At 44.3% G+C, this 22339-nt stretch overlaps 1 protein-coding gene across 4 annotated transcripts; it reads right to left on the reverse strand.

The window, feature by feature from the left end:
- Positions 1-5715: 5715 nt before the first annotated feature.
- Positions 5716-19298, reverse strand: LOC123997085 (guanine nucleotide-binding protein subunit alpha-11-like). Of its 4 annotated transcripts, none has more exons than XM_046301081.1 (8): positions 18819-19290; positions 18215-18368; positions 16095-16279; positions 15726-15880; positions 14485-14613; positions 9875-10004; positions 9027-9183; positions 5716-8042 (listed from the first exon to the last, which is right to left on the reverse strand). In XM_046301081.1, exons 1-8 carry the CDS (start codon positions 18852-18854, stop codon positions 7837-7839), a joined length of 1152 nt encoding a protein of 383 aa, XP_046157037.1. In that variant the 5' UTR covers positions 18855-19290; the 3' UTR covers positions 5716-7836. The 4 variants fall into 4 exon arrangements, with proteins under 4 accessions (XP_046157037.1, XP_046157039.1, XP_046157038.1 ...); XM_046301083.1 differs by having other exon boundaries at positions 18215-18372; positions 18819-19288; XM_046301082.1 differs by having other exon boundaries at positions 9027-9180; positions 18819-19285.
- Positions 19299-22339: the final 3041 nt, after the last annotated feature.

Below are 22339 nucleotides of genomic sequence, written 5' to 3' on the forward strand. Positions count from 1 at the left end.
CTGGAGGTTTCAACAGGTCCCTAAAAACCTGAGGTACCTGGGGATCACTTTAAATCCTGGTCTAGAGAACATGATCTCTGAAAACCTTGACCCACCACTGAACAAAATTCAACTCCAGTTTAGGAGTTGGTATAAGCTACAAATCTCATTATGTTGTAGGAAACAGGTTATAAAGTTTTTCATAGATCCTAAACTGAATTATGTCATTAGCATGTTACCACTGTTCATACCTTTAAATCCAGAGACAAAAGTTTGTTTGGGCTGGTAAAAAGCCCATTAATGAAACTAGTGAGATGCCATGCAACGACTGAGAAGGGAGGATTAAAGCTCCCTAACATGCAATTATATCAAGAAGCCTTTGTTGCTGCCCAAATAGGCTCTCTCTTTACTGATACCTCTAATAGGCTCTCTCTTTACTGAGAACTCTAATAGGCTCTCTCTTTACTGATACCTCTAATAGGCTCTCTCTTTACTGATACCTCTAATATGGCTCTAATAGGCTCTCTCTTTACTGATACCTCTAATATGCTCTCTCTTTACCGAGAACTCTAATAGGCTCTCTCTTTACTGAAACCTCTAATATGCTCTCTCTTTACTGAGAACTCTAATAGGCTCTCTCTTTACTGATACCTCTAATATGCTCTCTCTTTACTGAGAACTCTAATATGCTCTCTCTTTACTGAGAACTCTAATAGGCTCTCTCTTTACTGAGAACTCTAATATGCTCTCTCTTTACTGAGAACTCTAATACTGGAACTACTGAGAACTCTAATAGGCTCTCTTTACTTTAATAGGCTGAGAACTACCTCTAATATGCTCTCTCTTTACTCTCTCTTTACTGAGAACTCTAATATGCTCTCTCTTTACTGATACCTCTAATAGGCTCTCTCTTTACTGATACCTCTAATATGCTCTCTCTTTACTGAGAACTCTAATAGGCTCTCTCTTTACTGAGAACTCTAATAGGCTCTCTCTTTACTGATACCTCTAATATGCTCTCTCTTTACTGAGAACTCTAATAGGCTCTCTCTTTACTGATACCTCTAATACTGATACCTCTAATATGCTCTCTCTTTACTATACCTCTAAACTCTAATAGGCTCTCTCTTTACTGATTTAATATGCTGAGAACTCTAATAGGCTCTCTTTACTTATACCTCTAATATGCTCTCTCTTTATGAGAACTCTAATACTGAGAACTCTAATAGGCTCTCTTTACTGAGAACTCTAATAGGCTCTCTCTTTACTGAGAACTCTAATATGCTCTCTTTTACTGAGAACTCTAATAGGCTCTCTTGAGAACTCTAATATGCTCTCTCTTTACTGAGAACTCTAATAGGCTCTCTCTTTACTGAGAACTCTAATAGGCTCTCTACTGAGAACTCTAATAAGCTCTCTCTTTACTGAGAACTCTAATAGGCTCTCTCTTTATATATGCTCTCTCTTTACTGAGAACTCTACTCTCTCTTTACTGAGAACTCTAATATGCTCTCTCTTTACTGAGAACTCTAATAGGCTCTCTCTTTACTGAGAACTCTAATAGGCCAATTTGGGTGGACATGGAGGAAGAAGTTAATGCCCCATTCGGAGCATCAGATTATTTGAGTCAACAAAAGGTGGGACTGCAGAATCCAATAATACCCCAAACAATTATTGTGAGAAATCTAAAATATTCACCTTTCCTAACAAGCTCTGCTTCATTATGGAACAACCCTAAATTGAAAATAGGGGGGAAAAGGTTTTCTGGAAAGATTGGTATAGAAAGGGGATAAAGGACATTAGTTGTCTAGATCAAGAAAACTCGTTTACCTAAGGTCCAAGTATAATTTACAGAAACAAGACTTTTGGAGATATGTCCAGGTTAGAGATTGTATGTTTAAGATAGGATAGAGTAACAACAAATGATAAGGCTGTTTCATTTTCGATCATCTTCACTGTACGTGCGGTGCAGGTCGGGGGTTTGGACACACTTACCCATTCAAATGAGTGGCTGTGTGTTTCCTGGCTTTTGACTGGTTCTGTATATTAATGTCTGCCAAGTTATTATTTAGTGATAAATGTAATTCAATTGCACTGTTATATTGTGAAAGGAAATAATAAAAACTATAAGAAATAAGCAAGTAGAATATTCGAAAGGATATAATATTTTCTTGAAGATTAATGTTCATCAAGCTGATTGATCTGTTATTGATATAGTGAATCCATATGTGTGTCTATGTGTGTGTGTGTGGGAGTATTGTGTATGTGTTCATTCCTCAGAGCTTTTGCACCTGGTGTGTATCTGCATTGAGGGACATTAATGAAAATGGGAGGGTTTGACTGTTTCTTATCAGCTAGTCCAGTCCTTAGCAACACACACACACACACACACACACACACACACACACACACACACACACACACACACACACACACACACACACACACACACACACACACACACACACACACACACACACACACACACACACACACACACACACACACACACACACACACACACACACACACACACACAGCAAACAGCCAGACCTCAAACAGCCAGAGCTACGGCCTCATCTCCTCAAGACATCACAAAGGCTACCTGTGTTCTAGAAGTGTGCAGCTGGGGATGAAAAACATGAGGGTAGTCCTGACACAAGTCCTTTATCAACAAACAGGGGAGCCAGGAGATGAATGTGTCATGGTGTGTGCTTAGTTCTGGCTCCAAGAGGGATGTATCAATATAGCAGTGGTGTTTCAGGAGGAGACGAATGTGCGTATGTGTGTCAGTGAGAGGTTGGAATAACCAGATCCATCTTTATTAGTTTGGATAGCTGTGTGCATCCCACCTGCTAGCACATCCCCCACATATATCAATCCCACTCTAGCTTGCATTACAGCAGTAGACAAATCAATCTCTTTAAATCAACAAAGCACAGGCAGCCATGATTATACAAAGATTGAGCTCAAGTCAGTGTTACTATTGGCAATGTATGAAAGATGAACTAATACCGTTTTTGTTTTATGGGAAATTCATTTGCATGCAGAACTGCAGGAGATATATGAACGTCCAAAGAAATAATTACACACATCTTTCAAACAAAGCAGTCAATAAACAAATCTAATTCTGAACAAATTCAACAGGAACGGTTCTCTGTTAAAGTTCTGAATAAAGTCTGCATAAAACAAAACGGTTAAACACATTGTACTAACAAAGCAGAAGCTTTCTGAGAACATTTAGTCAAATCTTAATATCCTGACTGAATGCTGGAAAAAAGTGAATGTGTTTTTGGAATCCAAAGATTAGAAAATGGAAAAGAAAGAGTGATTGAATTGAATAAACCTAGAAGAAAAACCCTATAATGTTGAGTGAGGGCTGAGAGTGAGAGCCTATGCAATGTGTCAGGGCTTGAGTGCTGTGACGATGTAACGAGACCTCTCTGGTGCTGATAGGGCTGTGAGACTGAGGCATCAGGGTTGCCATAGGCCTGTCGCTCTCTCTAAGAGGATGACACACACGCACACGCACACGCACACACTGTCACTCTCTGGGAAGATGACATACACACACAACGGGCACCCAGCCGTGGGAAGGAATGTCAACTTGTCTGAGTGAGAATGGCAGTCACCAGGGACATTGCGTCACACGCCCACATTGCCTGCAATACTGTAACAGTGCCATCACCAGCCGGAGTGTATGTGTTTCACGTATTTTGATTCTGATATGCTTATGTGAATAAAGTGCATTCGGAAATTTTTCAGACCCCTTGACTTTTTCCACATTTAATTACATTACAGACTTATTCTAAAATGAATTAAATTGTTTTTTTCCCTCCTTCATCTACACACAATACCCCATAATGACAAAGCAAAAAAATATATTTAAAAAACGCACCTTTGGCAGCGATTACAGCCTCGAGTCTTCTTGGGTATGACGCAACAAGCTTGCACAACTGTATCTGGGAAGTTTCTCTCATTTTTCTCTGCAGATCCTCTCAACCTCTGTGAGGTTGTATGGGGAGCGTCGCTGCACAGCTATTTTCAGGTCTCTCCAGAGATGTTTGATCCAATTCAAGTCCGGGCTCTGGCTGGGTCACTCAAGGACATTCAGAGACTTGTTCCGAAGCCCCTCCTGCGTTGTCTTGGCTGCGTCCTTAGGGTCGTTGTTGTGTTGGAGAACCTTCACCCCATTCTGAGGTCCTAAGCCCTCTGGAGCAGGTTTCATCATACCAGAGAATCTTGTTTCTCATTGTCTGAAAGTCTTTAGGTGCCTTTTGGCAAACTCCAAGCTGGCTGTCATGTGCCTTTTACTGAGGAGTGGCTTCCGTCTGGCCACCATAAAGGTCTTGATTGGTGGAGTGCTGCAGAGATGGTTGTCCCATCTCCACAGAGGAACTCTGGAGTTCAGTCAGTGACCATTGCGTTCTTGGTCACCTCCCTGACCAAGGCCCTACTCCAGATTGCTCAGTTTGGCTGGGCGGCCAGCTCTAAGAAGGGTCTTGGTGGTTCCAAACTTCTGTGGCCACTGTGTTCTTGAGGACCTTCAATGCTGCAGAAATGTTGTGGTACCCTTCCCCAGATCTGTGCCTCAACACAATCCTGTCTCGGATCTCTACGGACAATTCCTTCGACCTCATGGCTTTGTTTTTGCTCTGACATGCACGCTCAACTATGGGACCTTATAAGATGGGTTTGTGCCTTTCCAAATCATGTCTAATTAATAGAATTTACCCCAGGTGGACTCCAATCAAGTTGTAGAAACATCTCAAGGATGATCAATGGAAACAGGATGCATCGGAGCTCAATTTCGAGTCCCCGAGCAAAGGGTCTGAATACTTACGTAAATAAGGTATTTCTATTATTTTTGTATTTATTTTTTGCAAACCTGTTTTCACTTTGTCATTATGGGGTACTTTGTGAAGCTTGATGAGAGACATTGTTTATTTTATACATTTTAGAATAAGGCAGTAACGTAGCAACATTTGGAAAAGGTCAAGAGGCCTGAATACTTTCCGAGTACACTGTATGTATATAGTGATACATTATTTGGTTATGCGTGTACATAGATACTGTATCTGTGCCCCAGGCCTATTTACCATGGTATTGTTGTGACATTGTATAGTGGTGTTACAATGACAAATCAGAACTCTGATACGCGTTACATAAGTAGATTTTCCACCCGTGGTGACTTTTTGGTTTAGTAGCAGACTTGCACTATTGCAGTACGTAAGCAACCATCGAGAGAAGCAGATAATAACAATGGGACATTGAAGAACATAAGATACGGTTACGGTATGAAGAAGTCAACAATCAGTGTGTGCCGTAAAATATATAAAAACAGGTGCTTAATTTCCTCCTTCATGAAATCTACTCACAGACAAGCTGGCTTTCATGGCTGAGGTCCTGAGTTCTTTTGCCAAAGTCAACTGTCTGTTTGTTGACCCACACTCCTGTCCTTACAGGTTCTTACTGGTTCTCTTTAAGCACACACAGGGGTTTATTGAAATGATAAGCAGCAGGTTAAAGATCCTATATGACTATTTGAAGAACAGAGGATGAAAACAGCAGCCAAACAAGGCAAGCTAAGCCACTCTTCCTTGGAGTGCTGAGAGACAGGAAGCTAGAGTATATCAACAAGACAAGCTATGCAGCACTACACACATTTACACAAGTGTATATTTCCAATAAGTACCATAGCCTGAAGAAAAACATACACACACAACATAAACAGAATCTTTTTCAAAACACAACTTTAATTAGAAAATATTTCCCAAAATTCTTCCCAAATCTATACAAAATATTTGCACCAAATAAGAGTTCTCCCAATGTTAGTCTGTAATATATACAGTGCATCACCTTCTATCACACTAGCTGTTAATGAGGTGGTCTAATATAACAAAATAAGCTGAATACAATTAATAATTCATCAGAGCCTATGTTCAGTTCTACAAGGGAATATAGCTATACATTTAGTTGCACATTCAGACCCAAGTCCTTTACCAAAAATGTTTTTGAGTAAAAAGCAACAACACATTCTTCACACTGCAGCAAAGCAATCTTCTCAAACCTGAATAAATTCGATGCATATTGTATGATCCATGCCTGCAATTTGTTATTACTGACTTCAATTTAATGGAAGAGGTTTTAATCTGACTTTGAAGTCCTTTTCCACTGACACACTCATCATCTGCTTTAGTGACGCACACAGGTCAAAATATCATTGCCTGTATTATCTGACAGACTCCATCCTGCTCCACTCACTCATATTTATAGAGGCCATATCGCTTAAATTACACCAATATCGAATCCAATATAAAATGCTACTGAACATGAAACAAGTTGAGCACAGCCTGAGCCTGCTAAACTAAATATTGACTGAACATAAATATTGATAGGGGACCAGAGTAAAAGGGCAAGCCAACTATGAATAATGAGTTGTTGTTTATAGTCTTGACACAATGATTAAATCCTTGTTTGCTGTGTAACCTTTCATGCCACTCTGCAGCGAAGCACAAAAAACTCCACTGCTCAAATCAAAAGCCCTACCGTAGCCTAAAGCCTACAACCATTCACATCATAACTGCATGTTGATTTTTCGAGCTATCAGACAGTGGCAAGACTTGAACCACCCGCGATGCCAGGCGTTCCTTTTAACTGGCCTCTCTGAGCCACCTAATAGCAGTCCTAACAGGGTCCTAGGAATTGAATGAGATCTTTGATTACATTTCAGCTTTAACATCAGCATGCCTGCCAGCTAGTCATAACCCTGTACTTGGCTGCTGCTCTTAAGCACTCTCATTTGTTGGTTAATGTATACATTCACCGGCGTTGTTGTTCCCACATGAACTCAAAGTATAGCAGGTAGTGACTGGCCGTAAGGCAGGCACATTAGGGGAAGAGACTAAACAAAAGTATCCACCAAAAACCAAACCAAGAATCCTAACAGTGTACAGTACAGCATTGCATTCCATAACACACTGTATCAGGGGAACCCGTTATGACATCAAGTGATTTCTGACACCTTATCGATCACAGCTGTAGTAAACGCCTCAAATCCCACATTTCTCGCCTGCATCACATCTCACACCCGAGACAGCGACAACATATACGGGTGTCAACCAAGCAAACCAATTAAAAGACCAACCAAACACAAAATGTGACACAAGCCTTCAGTGGTGGCTACTTCTCATAGGTGTGAACTGGTTATGTAATGACTGCAACGCATGTGTACAGTAGTGTTAATTCAACACACAGATAGAGTTGAATCTTCTGTAGTGATCTCTAGAGGCATTTTCTATCAACAGGGTTGTGGTAGGGATATAGAGGGATATAGAGTTCTCATCTCCACCAACTAAAGTCATCACTCACATAATGGAGACACAGCACTTCATGACATCTCTAGTCCAGTTTCAACCACTGGTAGAGCCACTACATCTCCACGCCCTTACACACAACATTATAAAATAACAACCAGAGTGTGTGTGTGTGTGTGTGTGTGTGTGTGTGTGTGTGTGTGTGTGTGTGTGTGTGTGTGTGTGTGTGTGTGTGTGTGTGTGTGTGTGTGTGTGTGTGTGTGTGTGTGTGTGTGTGTGTGTGTGTGTGTGTGTGTGTGTGTGTGTGTGTGTGTGTGTGTGTAAAACAGGTTAGTGATACAGGAGTCATAGGAGTCCCTCCATTCTGTTCTGCTCTCCAGGTAGAGATTCCTTCCTGCAATAAGGAGGTTTGGCCCGAGAGCATCCCCACTGGAGCTGAGATTGAGAAAACTAAGCAAGGGAGAGACGGAGGGAGAGCCTGTTCTGCCCTGAGTGGTTGTTGGTTGAGTGTGGCCCCATAGGTAGGCGGGTCCCCAGGCCCTCAGATCACCCCAAACTCCATGAGAGACTTGAGGAGCACCGTGTCCTTGACATCACTGAACACTTTGCGGATGTTGTTGGTGTCGGTGGCGCAGGTGAAGTGTGGGTACAGCGTCTTGCTATCTTCCTTCTTGTCCCGGCTGTGAGCCTGCTGCTCATACATCTTCTGGATGTACTTCATAGCATCCTGAGCGTCACGTCGCTTTCCTTCATGTGTGGGGTGAGGAGGACAAGGGACAGGAAAGAGATGGAGACAACCACAGCAGAGGAGAGAGAGAAGGGAGAGAAGAGATCAGGAGATATGAGAATATGGTAGAGAAAAATGGGAGGCCATTAGAAAGACAAATGACAAGTAATGGATAGAACATATTGAATGATTTTCATGTAGTATTTTAGCCATCACACAATGTTACCATTTAGCAAAACGTTTAAGTGGCAACTGTACATCTAATGGCCAATATGAATGAATCTATAATAATAATTTCAGACTTTATGAAGGAAAGAACAATGTCTCCCCAACCCCCCACCACAGATGCCTGGAGTGATAGCTTAGTGATGCAAAGAGCAGGGTATTTATGGTTGCCATGAGCAACAGGCCGGGGGAGACGGGGTGCGCGGAGCTGATGTGTAGGTAGGTGGGGAAGCTCTAGAGAGGCTCTGCTACCTTCCTTCCACATCAGTGTAGGCACATTGTTAGTAAACTGTGTACCCACGCCATACACCTGGAAGTAACATGAAATCAATCACACATTCAACGTTTGCTGAAACAAGAATAAATGGTACTAAAAAAACATTATGTTTACTGGTTTTGCTATAGCCAGCATGGTTATGTATTCATGTGAGAACTCACCCTAAGAAATGGAAACCTCACGAGGTTTGAAATTACTTTCTAAAATGAGGTCTTTGTTATCCCAACCAGAAGCAACAGATAGCTACATCTCTAATGGTTTGAGAAAGAAAAATGAAACACCAAAGGATGTGGCTCGATAGGTTTACATCCATCATCACACAGCCTATTATCTACCAGCTCAATGTGATGGGATGTGTGTGTGTGTGAGAGAGAGTGTGTTTGTAAGAGTGCATGTGTGTGTGTATGTGTGTAAGAGAGTGAGTGTATATGTTTGTGTGTGAAAGAGTTTTTGTGAGAGTGTGTGTGTGTGTGTGTGTGTGTGTGTGTGTGTGTAGAGCTACCTGTGAACCCTGGGAAGTACTTCTGCAGGTCGGATGCCTGGATCTTGTCAGCCAGGATATCTGTCTTGTTGAGAAAGAGGATGATGGAGGTGTTGAGGAACCAGGGGGAATGGATGGTGGTGTAGAACAAAGCCAAGCTCTCATGCATACGCTTCTGCTGGGGGGGAGTGGGTATGAGGGGGAGAGGGGAGGGAGAGGGGGAGAGAAGGTGGAGAGAGAGTGAAGGGGGAGAGGAGAGGGGAGAAAAAGGAGAGATGGGGACAGGGTCACAATGGAGGTTAATGAATTTAGAGGGAGACTAAAAAGTGTCCAGGAAAGATAAGCGGCTTAGTGAGCCTTGGTCAGGAGGGAGGGTTGAAGGGATTGCGGTAAGGCAGCAGGTTTTGATAGGCAACAGTAAGACCTGTTGGCAATGGTCAGAAAACAACTCTGGAGATAATCTTGACTTACATTGAAGGCCAAGGACGACACAGAGAACAGACAGACTGACTGACAGACTAAATCTGTAAGACATTGCAGTCTTTAAAAAATGATGGAATAAGTGAGAGGAGAGATGACCTGTAGTGCTTTAGGGCAGGGCCTGGAAGGAAGGAAGGAAGGAAGGAAGGAAGGAAGGAAGGAAGGACGGACGGACGGACGGACGGACGGACGGACGGACGGACGGACGGACGGACGGACGGACGGACGGACGGACGGACGGACGGACGGACGGACGGACAGACAGACAGACAGACAGACAGACAGACAGACAGACAGACAGACAGACAGACAGACAGACAGACAGACAGACAGACAGACAGACAGACAGACAGACAGACAGACAGACAGACAGACAGACAGACGCTCACATCAGTCTCTCTCTCCTCCAGGACCTGGTCATACTCGCTGAGGGAAGCCAGGAAAATGAGGGATGTCACATCCTGAAAACAATGGATCCACTTTCTCCTCTCTGACTTCTGTCCACCCACATCCACAATCCTACCCAGAGGGAGAGAGAAAATGATAAAACACATGTTAGAGCATCTTTTAACACACACACACACACACACACACACACACACACACACACACACACACACACACACACACACACACACACACACACACACACACACACACACACACACACACACACACACACACACACACACACACACACACACACACACACAGTTTTGCCATTTAATCAATAAGGTGTTTGTGATGCCACACATGGCAGGGGCCTTGTCTTGGTGAGGCAGCTGGTCAGAGTTGTTAATGAGCTGCAGGCTCCGGACCGGGAACCGTTGCTGCAGGAGTGTCTGTACTCTATAGAGGTGTAGCTAACACTGTGAGAGAGGCTGTCATATCCCCCAGTGTATACACAGATTCCTCTCTTCTCTCTCCTGCTGTCACACATCAAACCTGATTCAGTTTCCAAGTCCCCATGCAAATGAGCTCTAAAAAAGGCCGTAATTAATACCTCACCATTTCTATCCCACTGTATCCTGCCTGCCCGATTACAGAGACAAATTACAGTCCAACCTTTCACAACAGAGGAGGAGAAACACGCCACACCTGAACATAGCTGGAACTTTCATGTTAATAATACAAAGGTCTCTTTAGACACAATTGCATGGACATGTTCAAAAGCACAAAAAGAAATGAGTGAGTTCTCAGGACGTTTCTGTATAATGCCAATTGTGATTGTATGTGATTGTAATTACACTGTCCAAAGCAGCCAAGGGTCGAGTCAGACAATATCTCTGTAAGAAAGCCTATAGTCTACTCCTAGAGTTGGGACGATAAACTGAAAAATGACCGTCACCGACACTGACACTCCTCTTTCTGAGGCAATTTTGCTTATGTGGTCATTTTCGTGATGAGGCTATACAATGTTCCTGCAGATTTTGGGGTTCTCAAAACCATTATTTGGTCAACAGTAATGTACATGAATCTGCTTTTTGCAATGAAAGTATCTGCCCTATTCCTATCTGCCGATGCTGGCTCTCAGTTCTACTCCCACCTTTGCTCACAGAGTGAAGAGAGAGAGATGCATTCTGACAAGCACATGGATACATGACTGTTGAGCAACATTTCAATGTAGTTGCGGGGGAAAACAACGTTTTTAAAACAACTACAGTAAATGTAGTTGAATAGAGGGGAAATACCGTTTTCTGTGAGTATAACAATTATTTCTCAACTCTCAATATTGATGAAATTATAGCACTTTACAAACGGAGTATGTTGCATTTGCGGTATTGAATAGATCAATTAGCCTATAAAAGCTTAATCAATCACATGACTATCTAATAACAATATCACATTCAGAATTAGCTATTTAGTGAAGGTGTTTTGAGTTTCCACTTCCTCAGGTTAATTATGTAGACAGGTTTGTGCCTTTCCAAATCATGTCCAATCAATTGAATTTACCACAGCTGGACTCCAATCAAGTTGTAGAAACATCTCAAGGATGATCAATGGAAACAGGTTGCACCTGAGCTCAATTTCGAGTCTCAGAGCAGAGGGTCGGAATTCAAATGCACTGTATATATATATATATTTTAATGCACCGTTACTTTCCATTAGTGGCAGAGCTCTAGACTTACTTCTTCCAGTGCCATTAAGAAGTAAGAAAATAAAGAAGTTTGATATTTTATCTAACATGTTAAGGGAATTCATGGTTGATATTCTGTGCAACATGTCAAAATAGCATCCAGAACTATGCATTTTTGTGCATATTGGGCTTTAGGCTATAGCCTATTCTACATAAGGTCCCACAGTTGACAGTGCATGTCAGAGCAAAAACCAAGCTATGAGGTCGAAGGAATTGTCCTTAGGATTGTGTCGAGGAACAGATCTGGGGAACGGTCCCAAAAAACGTCTCCAGCATTGAAGGTCCCCATGAACACAGTGGCCTCCCTCTTTCTTAAATGTAAGACGTTTGGAGCCACCAAGACTCTTCCAGAGCTGGCCGCCCGGCCAAACTGAGCAATTGGGGGAAAAGGACGTGGTCAGGGAGGTGACAAAGAACCCGATGGTCACTCTGACAGTGCTCCAGAGTTTCTCTGTGGAGATGGGGGAACCTTCCAGAAAGACAACCATCTCTGCATTACTCCACCAATCAGGCCTTTATGGTAGAGTGGCCAGACGGAAGCCACTCCTCAGTAAAAGGCACATGACAGACAGCTAGGAGATTATCTGGTCTGATGAAACCAGGAGTGAACTCTTTGACCTGAATGCCAAGCGTCACGTCTGGAGGAAACCTGGCACCATCCCTACGGTGAAGCATGGTGGTGGCAGCATCATGCTGTGAGGATGTTTTTCAGCGGCAGGGAGACTAGTCAGTGTCGAAGGGAAAGATGAGCGCAGCAAAGTGCAGAGAGATCCTTGATGGAAACTTGCTCCAGAGGGCTCAGGACCTCAGACTGGGGTGAAGGTTCACCCTCCAATACAACAACGACCATAAGCATACAGCCAAGACAAACCAGGACGGGCTTCGGGACAAGTCTCTGAATGTCTTTGAGTGGCCCAGCCAGAGCCCGGATTTGAACCCGATTGAACATCACTGGAGAGGCCTGAAAATAGCTGTGCAGCGACACTCCCCATCCAACCTGTCAAAGCTTGAAAGGATCAGCAGAGAAGAACTCCCCAAATATAGGTGTGGCAAGCTTGTAGCATCATACCCAAGAAGACTCGAGGATGTAATCGCTGACAAAGGTGCTTCAACAAAGTACTGAGTAAAGGGTCTGAATACTTATGTAAGTGTGAAATTTCAAATTTGTATTTTTAATACATTTGCAAACATTTCTAAAAACCTGGTTTTGCTTTGTCTTTATGTCGTATTTTGTGTAGATTGATGAGGGAAAAAAACAATTGAATCCATTTTTAGAAAAAGGCTGTAACGTAACTGTCACGTTCTGACCTTAGTTCTATTAAAGAATATGAACACTTACCACGCTGCACATTGGTCCTCACCTTCTTCCACCACAGACAACCGTTACAGAATCACCCACCACCAAAGGACCAAGCGGCATGGTAAGGAGCAGCGCTATCTGGAGGAGGTGACAACATGGGACGAGATAGAAAGGTGGTCGGTCGACCCAGGGAGAGTGCCGGAGCCCGCCTGGGATTCTCTGGAACAGTGCGAGGAGGGATGCCGGCAAATGGAGTTGGCACGCCGGCGAATGGAGTTGGCACGGCGATCAAGGAAGCCCAAGAGGCAGCCCCAAGAATGTATTGGGGGGAGGAACACTTCCTAAGTCAGGAAGGAGACCAGAGCCAACTCCCCGTGCTTACCGTGGAGGGAGGAGGACCGGGCAGGCACCGTGTTATGCCGTGAGGCGCACGGTGTCCCCGGTGCGCAGGCATAGCCCGGTGCGGTCTATTCCACCTCGCCGCACTGGCCTGTCTACGGGGAGTATCCAGCCAGGTAGTGTTGTGCAGGCTCGGTACTCGAGACCTCCAGTGCGCCTCCACGTTCCGGTCTATCCGGTGCCTCTTCCACGCACCAGCCCTCCGGTGGCAGTCCCCCGCACCAGGCTGTCTCTCCGTCTCCTCCCTACAGGTGCTCCCGCCGGTCCAGCGCTGCCAGAGTCTCCCTCCTGTCCAGCACTGCCAGAGTCTCCCTCCTGTCCTGAGCTGCCAGAGTCTCCCTCCTGTCCTGAGCTGCCGGAGTCGCCCGTCTGTCCTGAGCTGCCGGAGTCGCCCGTCTGTCCTGAGCTGCCGGAGTCGCCCGTCTGTCCTGAGCTGCCGGAGCCGCCCGCCAGTCAGGAGCTGCCATCGCCGCCTGCCAGGAGCTGCCATCGCCGCCTGTCAGCCAGGAGCTGCCAGAGCCGCCTGTCAGTTAGGAGCCCAGTCCGAGTTCATCGGCAAGGGTCGCCACTTAAGTGGGCCGAGACTATGATGGAGTGGGGTCCACGTCTGGCGTCAGAGCCGCCATCGCGTACAGATGCCCACCCTCCCCCTCCCCTATAGGTTTTGGGCCGGAGCCCGCACCTTTGGGGGTACTGTCACGTTCTGATCTTAATTCCTTTGTGATGTCTTTGTTTTAGTATGGTCAGGGCGTGAGTTGGGTGGGCAGTCTATGTTCTATTTTCTGTTTCGTATCTGTACCAGACAGAACTGTTTCGGTTTCATTTCGTTCTCTTGTTGGTTTTGTATTTTAGTGTTCTGAGTTCGATTAAAGAATATGAAGACTTACCACGCTGCGCATTGGTCCTCACCTTCTTCCACCAAAGGCAACCGTTACAGTAACAAAACATGGAAAAGGTCAAAGGGTCTGAATACCTTCCAAATGCAGTGTAAATATTGTGGATTTCTCATTATTAAGCAAAATGGGTCAATATATAGTGATATGACATTTGTGTAAATTTCCCAACTCTATGTAGTCCAGAATTTCATCAGCAGCTATGCTGTTCTATTAGTTCCCTTGAGATCTTGAGTCCTGGGTGAGTGATATGAGTGAGAGTGTGGCCACCTGAGTGTGATGGTCTTTACGGTGAAGGAGTAGTCATGGATGCCAGTGGTGGGGAATCGTACCCGCAGCACGTCCTGAGCAGTGGGGATGTAGTCTGGGGCAGATATGCGGTCCAGATTGGTCATATAACTGAACAGGACAGAAAAACAGAAAGAAAGAGAGAGCATGTTAAAAATGTGAAATAATTAAATTGCCCGTGGTAATGACAATGGCAGTAGCAAGTTCATTCTATCGATCATGTTCTTTACATGATACATGTCATATGAACGCTATACAACAACAATCAACACAAATGTAGTTTTGCAGAATGAATTGAGCTGGGAAATGGAGGGAAACGGGAAGGGAAAAGGAGTCTTTACCACTGTTGGGATTATTGTGTTCAAGGCTTTTGTTGATACACCCTGTCATTAATTGGATGTTGACTGACTATGTGCATGTTTCTTATTATACTGACGCAGAGCTAGCTGAGTAAATACTGAGAGAGCAGAGAGAAGGAGAGAGAGGACACACGGGCGAGACAGGTATGGACAGATACGGGAGGAACACATAGCAGTCCAACAGTATTGCAGTGATTGAGATGAGTCGTTTCCATTCATTTTCAGTAATGTGACGCATTAGCTACTCTGATGTCAACTTGTTGACTTTGTAGAAATGTATTACATTTGAACTTTATTGGTACTTTACTATCGGATAGCTTTCAAGAATGGGTGGAAAGTGAGAAACGATCCTCATTGTGGCTGTGTATTTTATAACATGAAATCAAATGAATGGTGCCTGATAAGATGGTTGTTTTGTGGCTTCAACATGGCTGAGATCTTGATGTGTATTTATTTGTGAACTTAGCCCCCTCCAATGGACATCATGGATTTTGCAGTTGATAAGGACAGTGTACAATGTACAGTGCTGTACAATGGGGACAAAGTGTTGTGAATGAAACAACATTTATATTGAATTGATTTTGATTATTCAAGTATAACATTTTATATTTACATACTTACATTTTACCAAGGAAGCAAAAAACATCTACTGAACATCTACAAAAAAACTTTGCACATATTTTACTTGGGGCAAATGCTGCTTAGTAAATATGTTCCATGGAGACAGAGATAGACAGAGAGCGAGAGAGATAAAAACTGAGATAAAGACAGAGAGCGAGAGAGATAGAGATAAAGATAGAGATAAAGACAGAGATATATAGAGAGATAGAGATAAATACAGAGAGAGAGACTGGTGGTACTCACTACTCTGTGGAGTCCAGCAACTGATACTCGCTGCGGCGGCTGTAGCAGACCCGGAGGCCTGGGTCGGCCCATAGATGGCGGATAGCTTCCACAAAGCCACGGTCCAGCTGGATGACCTGCACTGTGTCCACATCCTGCACCCACCTGGCATTCATCTGAAGGCAGAAAGAGGGGCTTTAATTGGTTCTAATGTATAATTCACAGGTGTCAAAGAAAAATCTGTGAAAGCCTCTCCAATCAAAAACACAGAAACCACATGTGTATAATGTGTTTTGTTTTGGTAAATAGATGCTACAGAGGTTGCCTTTCACTAATGGTTAAAGGTCAGTTTGATTGAACAGTATGTACAGTATGCCACCAGACCCTGACCTCATTCTCTGGGTAGGCATAGGGCAGTCGGAGGGTGATCATGGCCCGGGTCATAGCTTTCACAGCCGTGAAGATGTTCTGATAGATGAGCTTGGCGAAGTCCTGTCTTTCCTCCTCAGAGAAGCCACTTCCATGGATGATCCTCATCTGTCGGATGAAGGTGGTTTTCCCACTCTCCCCTGTGCCTGAGGACACATAGCCCAGAGGAGAGTCAGAGAGGAGAACACTTCTCTAAGGATGTTTTACATTTTTTATTAAACAATTTAATGTTACAATACGTGTTGATCCGCTGAAGAGTCAGAGACATCATTACACAATGAGCATTCGGCAACTCATCAAAACCTCACACATGCTTTCAAGCGTTACCAGCCATCTGCCTAGTGACAAACCTACTATGAGAGGATACAGTCCTCAGGTAAAAGCCTCAGAGGAATGCATAGTTAACCTTAAAGTAAAACCTTCAGGAAGTTGACAGGTTTGACAGATGTAGGCCACCGTCAAGTCAGGATGATAGTTTATTGTAATTAATTGGTTATGACACAGTTATTACACACATTTCACTTGTCCTGTCCTGCATCTAACCATTTTTTACCCTTATTTTACAAGGTAAGTTGACTGAGAACACATTCTCATTTACAGCAACAATCAGTGGAATAGTTATAGGCGAGAGGAGGGAGGATGAATGAGCCAATTGGAAGCTGGGGATCTGTGTGTGCACCATGCACTCTCACTACTCGTGTCTCCCAGGGCTCGGTTCTAGGCCCTCTTCTCTCTATACAACAAGTCACTCGGCTCTATCATATCCTCACATGGTCTTTCCTATCATTGCTAATGCAGATGACACTCAACTATTTTTCTGCTTCCACCTTCTGACACCCAAGTGGTGACACACATCTCTGCGTGTCTGGCAGATATCTCAGCTTGGATGTCAGCCCACCACCACAATGGACATAATCTGTTAATCTGTATTGTGTTATCCTTGATGATTTTCTTAAATTGTATGTGGAGGCGTCACCTGCTGGAGCGCCCTTATGTTTGGATTTTACAAACTGTCAAATAAATACAATCACTCATTCACCTCAAGCTCAACCTCAGAGCTGCCCTCCTCCCACGGGAAGGCCAGCCCGCTCAAAGACCTCTCCATCACGGTTGGCAACTCCACAGTGTAGCCCTCCCAGAGTGCAAAGAACCTCGGCGTGACCCTTGACAACACCCTGTTATACTCTGCAAACATGCTCTACCACATCCGTAAGGTATGACCCTACCTCACACAGGAAGCGGCACAGGTCCTGTCTGGACTACTGCAACTCGCTGTTGGCTGGGCTCCCCGCTTGTGAGGTCCAGACTGGGAATTTAGCCAGGACACCGGGGTAAACACCCCTACTCTTACGATAAGTGCTATGGGATCTTTTAGTGGCCACAGAGCGTCAGGTCACTCGTTTAACGTCTCATTCGAAAGACGGCACCCTACATAGTGCAATGCCCCCAATCACTGCCCTGGTGCATTCAGATCTTTTTTTTAGACCAGAGTGCCTCTTATTGTGCCTCATACCCCCTTTTATTTCCCTTTCGTCAAATTATTGAGTTTTTATTTGACAGAGTAGGCTATTTTGTACAGTGTTTCATGACCCCATCTATCTCATTCTTCAAATGTTAACATGTCAAAACATGCTTAACATATGTCTTTCCTTAGTAATGTCAGAAAGTAGGCCCTAGACTTAGAGAGGTGTATACCTCATGCATTCCTCACCTGCTACATTTATTTTACACTCCCAGTCCAGGTGTCCTGTAATAATAAATGTCATTGCATCTTTCTAAAAAAATATGAATGTTCGTTTTTGGCTTTGTGTCTTTCTCAAAGATATATATATATTTTTTCTTGTTGAATGCATCATCTTGTTGTTCTCATTGTTGGTTTAAAATGGGTGAAAAGTCAGTCATTGCCCACTCTGGACACTTTCAGCTGGCTTATATTCCATATGGATTTGTGTCTGTTGCTATTCAATAAAAATAAGTTAATAAACCCAAGAGTGAAGGAAGAAAAAACTAAATGTGTGTCGGCTATAATAAACATAGCCTAGTGCATTTAAAGTCGGGAGACAGAAGATGGAGCTACTGACCGAGTAAAAGAACTTTGATTTCTTTGCGTTCTCTGTTCTTCTGCTGTCGGAGAATCTTCTGAATCTCATTGTCAATAGCAATGCTCCTCCTCTCTTCATCGTCCAGGCAACAAACCCATGTCCGACGGCACCATTTCCAGCATGCCATGTCGAACTCACTCAAATAGGTAGAATTGTTTATAAATTAGTATAATATACATCTCATGCTTAGCAATACTGTAATTCTCAGAAAGTTTTTTTTTGAATTAGCCTATGTTTTAGAAGTAGGTATTTTGATGTTGTCAGACAAAGCACTAAATACATTTCCCAAGCAGTGTGTATTTTCTTTTCAGAATCAAAAACGGGATCATTGCATAATGTCCAATAATTGCACCGACACATTTTACTGGTTATTTATATAATTGAAAGACAAATTAGTGTCAAAAACACAAATGGCTGACATAATCATTTTACTCGACTTTTTGATAGCCTTTTTTTATGAATGGTAATTAAATCATAATTAGGGGACTTTTCCGCCAGAAAACCATGAAAATTCCGGTCACGAACATACAAAGAAGTTATTAAAAACAAATAGGTAGTATATAGTTTTATCAAAAAGATTTACCTTCAATGTGTCACACCTCTTGTAAAGCAAATACATCAGACTTTCGTTGCGCGTGATCCATTCTCCCCGTGTTCCTATAATATTTTGTTTAACTGTATGAAAGTTTCGTTGCAGCACAGCAGAGTATTTCCCAGTTTCAATAACAGTTTGTCTCAAACATAAGCAGATCCCTGTTTAAGTCTACTACAGTACGTGTTCGGTAGAATATGCAGGGTATGTAGCTTGGTGAAAACACCTCTCAGTCAATGGAATGCGCCTTGAGTGACATGGACTACCTCACTGCAGATAAAGTTTCGACTGAGGTACATCCCTCACTCAGTCTGCCACAGTCCCATGAGAATGTTAAATGTATGAAGTGAATGGAAAAAGTCCCTTCCTCATCTGTCAGGGATGTATAAACATCCTTTCAGACTTGTGGAGTAAGTTACTCATATTTTTGCTATACCAAACTAATATTTCATAACTCACAAGTGTCAATAGACATAGATGAATCATTCTAAAAGTGTTTTTGGTGTGAGATGATTGGCATAACAGGTAGGATATTTGTCACTCCTCTCCCGCCAGCGTTCTGTGTGTCAATCTTTTGTCTCAGCAGGCAGAACCGGTTTTACACAGGGATTTCGTGCACTCTTCACTAGGTCTCAGATATTAGGATTGCCTGAGCGCCACATTGCCATGGGAACAAGGTGAGGTAGGCCACTGCTGAGAAAGGGAGGGGGAGTAAGAGAGATATGGTGAGGGGGTGGGGACTGACGGTAACAGGAAATTCCCCTTCTTTCTGCCAAATACAAGAAGGTGCCAATTGTGAAAACCCAAAAGGCAGGGAAGAGTGCACGGAAGAAGCAACAGAGGGAACTCAGCTTAGGCAGTATGAGCTACGGCCCAGGGGAACTACCCAACCTATCCTCCCCATCTGTGGAAAATGGAATGAGGTAGCCAATACTTCCCATAAAACAAGGCATTATAAAGGATTTATCACAGAACAATTGTAATCTGTTATTTCAATTTCATGGATTTTGCACCTGCCTCTATCTGCAATCTATGTTGCTATTGTATATCCATGCATTCATTGATTTTAAACGGATATTAGCATTTTTATTTCAAATGTAATACTGTTTGAACATACACTCACCGGACAGGTTATTGGGTACATCACCCCATTCATAAAAATGGATCTCTACTACAGACAGTGAGCCATGTGGCCGTGGCTAGCTATACAAAGCAGGCAGGTATTGAGGCATTCAGTTACTGTTCGATTGAACGTTCGAATTGGCGAAATTCCTTTGGGCAAATACAGCTAGTTGATGAGAGAAGTCAAAGGAGAATGGCAAGAATTGTGCAAGCTAACAGGCGGGCCTCAAACAGGCAAGTAATGGCGCATACAACAGTGGTGTGCAGAACGGCATCTCAGAAAGCACAACTCGTCAATCCTTGTCACGGATGGACTATTGCAGCAGACGATCACACCGGGTTCCACTCCTATCAGCTAAAAACAAGAAGAAGCGGCTCCAGTGGGCATGCGATCACCAACACTGGACAATTGAGGAGTGGAAAAACATCACCTGGAACATGAGTTCAGTTTACTTAAGTGGCCTGCACAGTCCCCAGCCCTCAACCTAATAGAGCACGCTGTTCTGGAGGCAAAGATTGGTCCAATCCGGTACTAGATGGGTGTACCTAATAAAATGTCTATTGTGTGTGTGTCACGCCTACTCCCGTTCCCTCTCTCCGGCGCTCGACGTTGCCGGTCCTGGCAACCCACATTATGCACACCTTCCGTCTCCCAGGGTAGGCATGAGTATTCCATTACCATCGTTATCCATCAAACCCTTGCTGGTTCCCATTTCACTGACTGGCTGTCCTTCAAGTGTTGTCTCTACAGCTCTAGTGGATTCCAGTGCTGCTGGGAACTTCATCGACCAGGCCCGCCTCCTCCCTTAACATAACTTCATACCCGCTCTCCTCTTCTTTTCCTGTACAGGCTCTGGACATGCGACCATTAGGATCCGGCACAATTATGCACATCACAGCACCACTCAACCTACCGTGGGACCCATGTACCAGGAAAGCCTTCCCTTCCTTATCACCACCACACCTGTACACAAAGTCATGCTCGGCCTCCTGTGGCTCCAACTTCATAACCCCATCATATCCTGGTTGAGGATGAGAATCACCACCTGGGGACAAGGATGCCGGAGAACTTGCTTTCCCGTACACTTTGGTTCCATGTTGGTGGAAAGTTCTGTGAGTGCCCTCCAGCCTATCAATCTGTCCTCCCGAATCGTTGGCCCCGTGTGTTGGGATGTAGATGTGGGCACACACTTCCCTCGCCGCTAGACACCCAGGTATCATCCATACCATCATCCCTCTCCAATAATTACTGGTGGCCCACTGTCAACTCATGCACCGTATGTATCCAATCCAAATCTCCCCGGCACGCTCCAGCAGGGAAACTATTTCCCCTTCCCGTGCCTCAGCGGCCTTGATCTGTCATGACTCCTACCGAAGGTGGCTCTCCTTTCCTTTCGGGTGGCGCTCAGCGGTCGTCGTCACCGGCCTACTAGCTGCCACTGTTTTTTTCCTCCCCCTCCTTGTCTGTTTATTGGTTACACCTGTTGTTAATTAGGTTTTTAGTTGGTCTTTATTAGCCAGCCGGCCTGCCTGCTGGGTGTGCGGGATTGTTCTATGTGTACTTGTTGTGCACACGTGTGCCACGGCTGTTTCGTGTACGTGAGCTGTTTTTGGATACGGTTTAGTTCCCCTGTGATTTGGGGTATTTGTGTTGAGTGGCGTCTGCTTTTTCACCTGGTCGGTGTATTAAAGACGTGCCTACTCTGAACTCTCTGTCTCCTGCGTCTGACTCCTTCCTTTACTACACCCCGGACATTACAGATCACATTTGTCCATAGACTTTGTTAATGGTCTCCCCCTTTCTGATTGTTTTACCACTATTATGGTCGTTGTTGACAGATTCTCTAAATCCTGCCGTTTTATCCCTCTCTCTGGTCTACCTACCGCTCTCCAGGTCGCTGAGGTACTATTCCAGCAGGTCTTCTGGAGGACATTGTTTCTGACCATGGTACCCACTTCACGATGTGTGTCTGGACAGCCTTTATGGAGAAGCTGGGGGACATGGTCAGCATCACATCCAAGTACCGGCCTCAGTTCAATGGGTAGGTGGGGAGGACCAACCAGGAGGTGGCGAGGCTCCTAAGAACCGGCAGGGGGAGTGGGCCCAGGTCTTTCCCTGGCGGAATACCACGGCCCTGGCTCCGTGGACTCCAAGCCAGACTGAAACCCCTGCAGTGGACGAGTGGTTCCGACGTGCGTTTGAGGTGTGGAACACGTTAGGCTCCAGCGTGCTGTTTGTCATCAGAAGGATAAAGCAGACCGCCATCGCAGTGAGGCTCCCGTGTTACATCCTGGCGATCGCGTCTGGCTCTCCACCAGGAACCTCCCACTCTGTCTGTCCTGGGGTAAGCTTCCCTGCCGTAACCCTCCTCTGGAGGGTTAATGAGGTA

This window comes from Oncorhynchus gorbuscha, linkage group LG15, assembly GCF_021184085.1.
Source record: "Oncorhynchus gorbuscha isolate QuinsamMale2020 ecotype Even-year linkage group LG15, OgorEven_v1.0, whole genome shotgun sequence".
Lineage (NCBI taxonomy): Eukaryota > Metazoa > Chordata > Actinopteri > Salmoniformes > Salmonidae > Oncorhynchus > Oncorhynchus gorbuscha.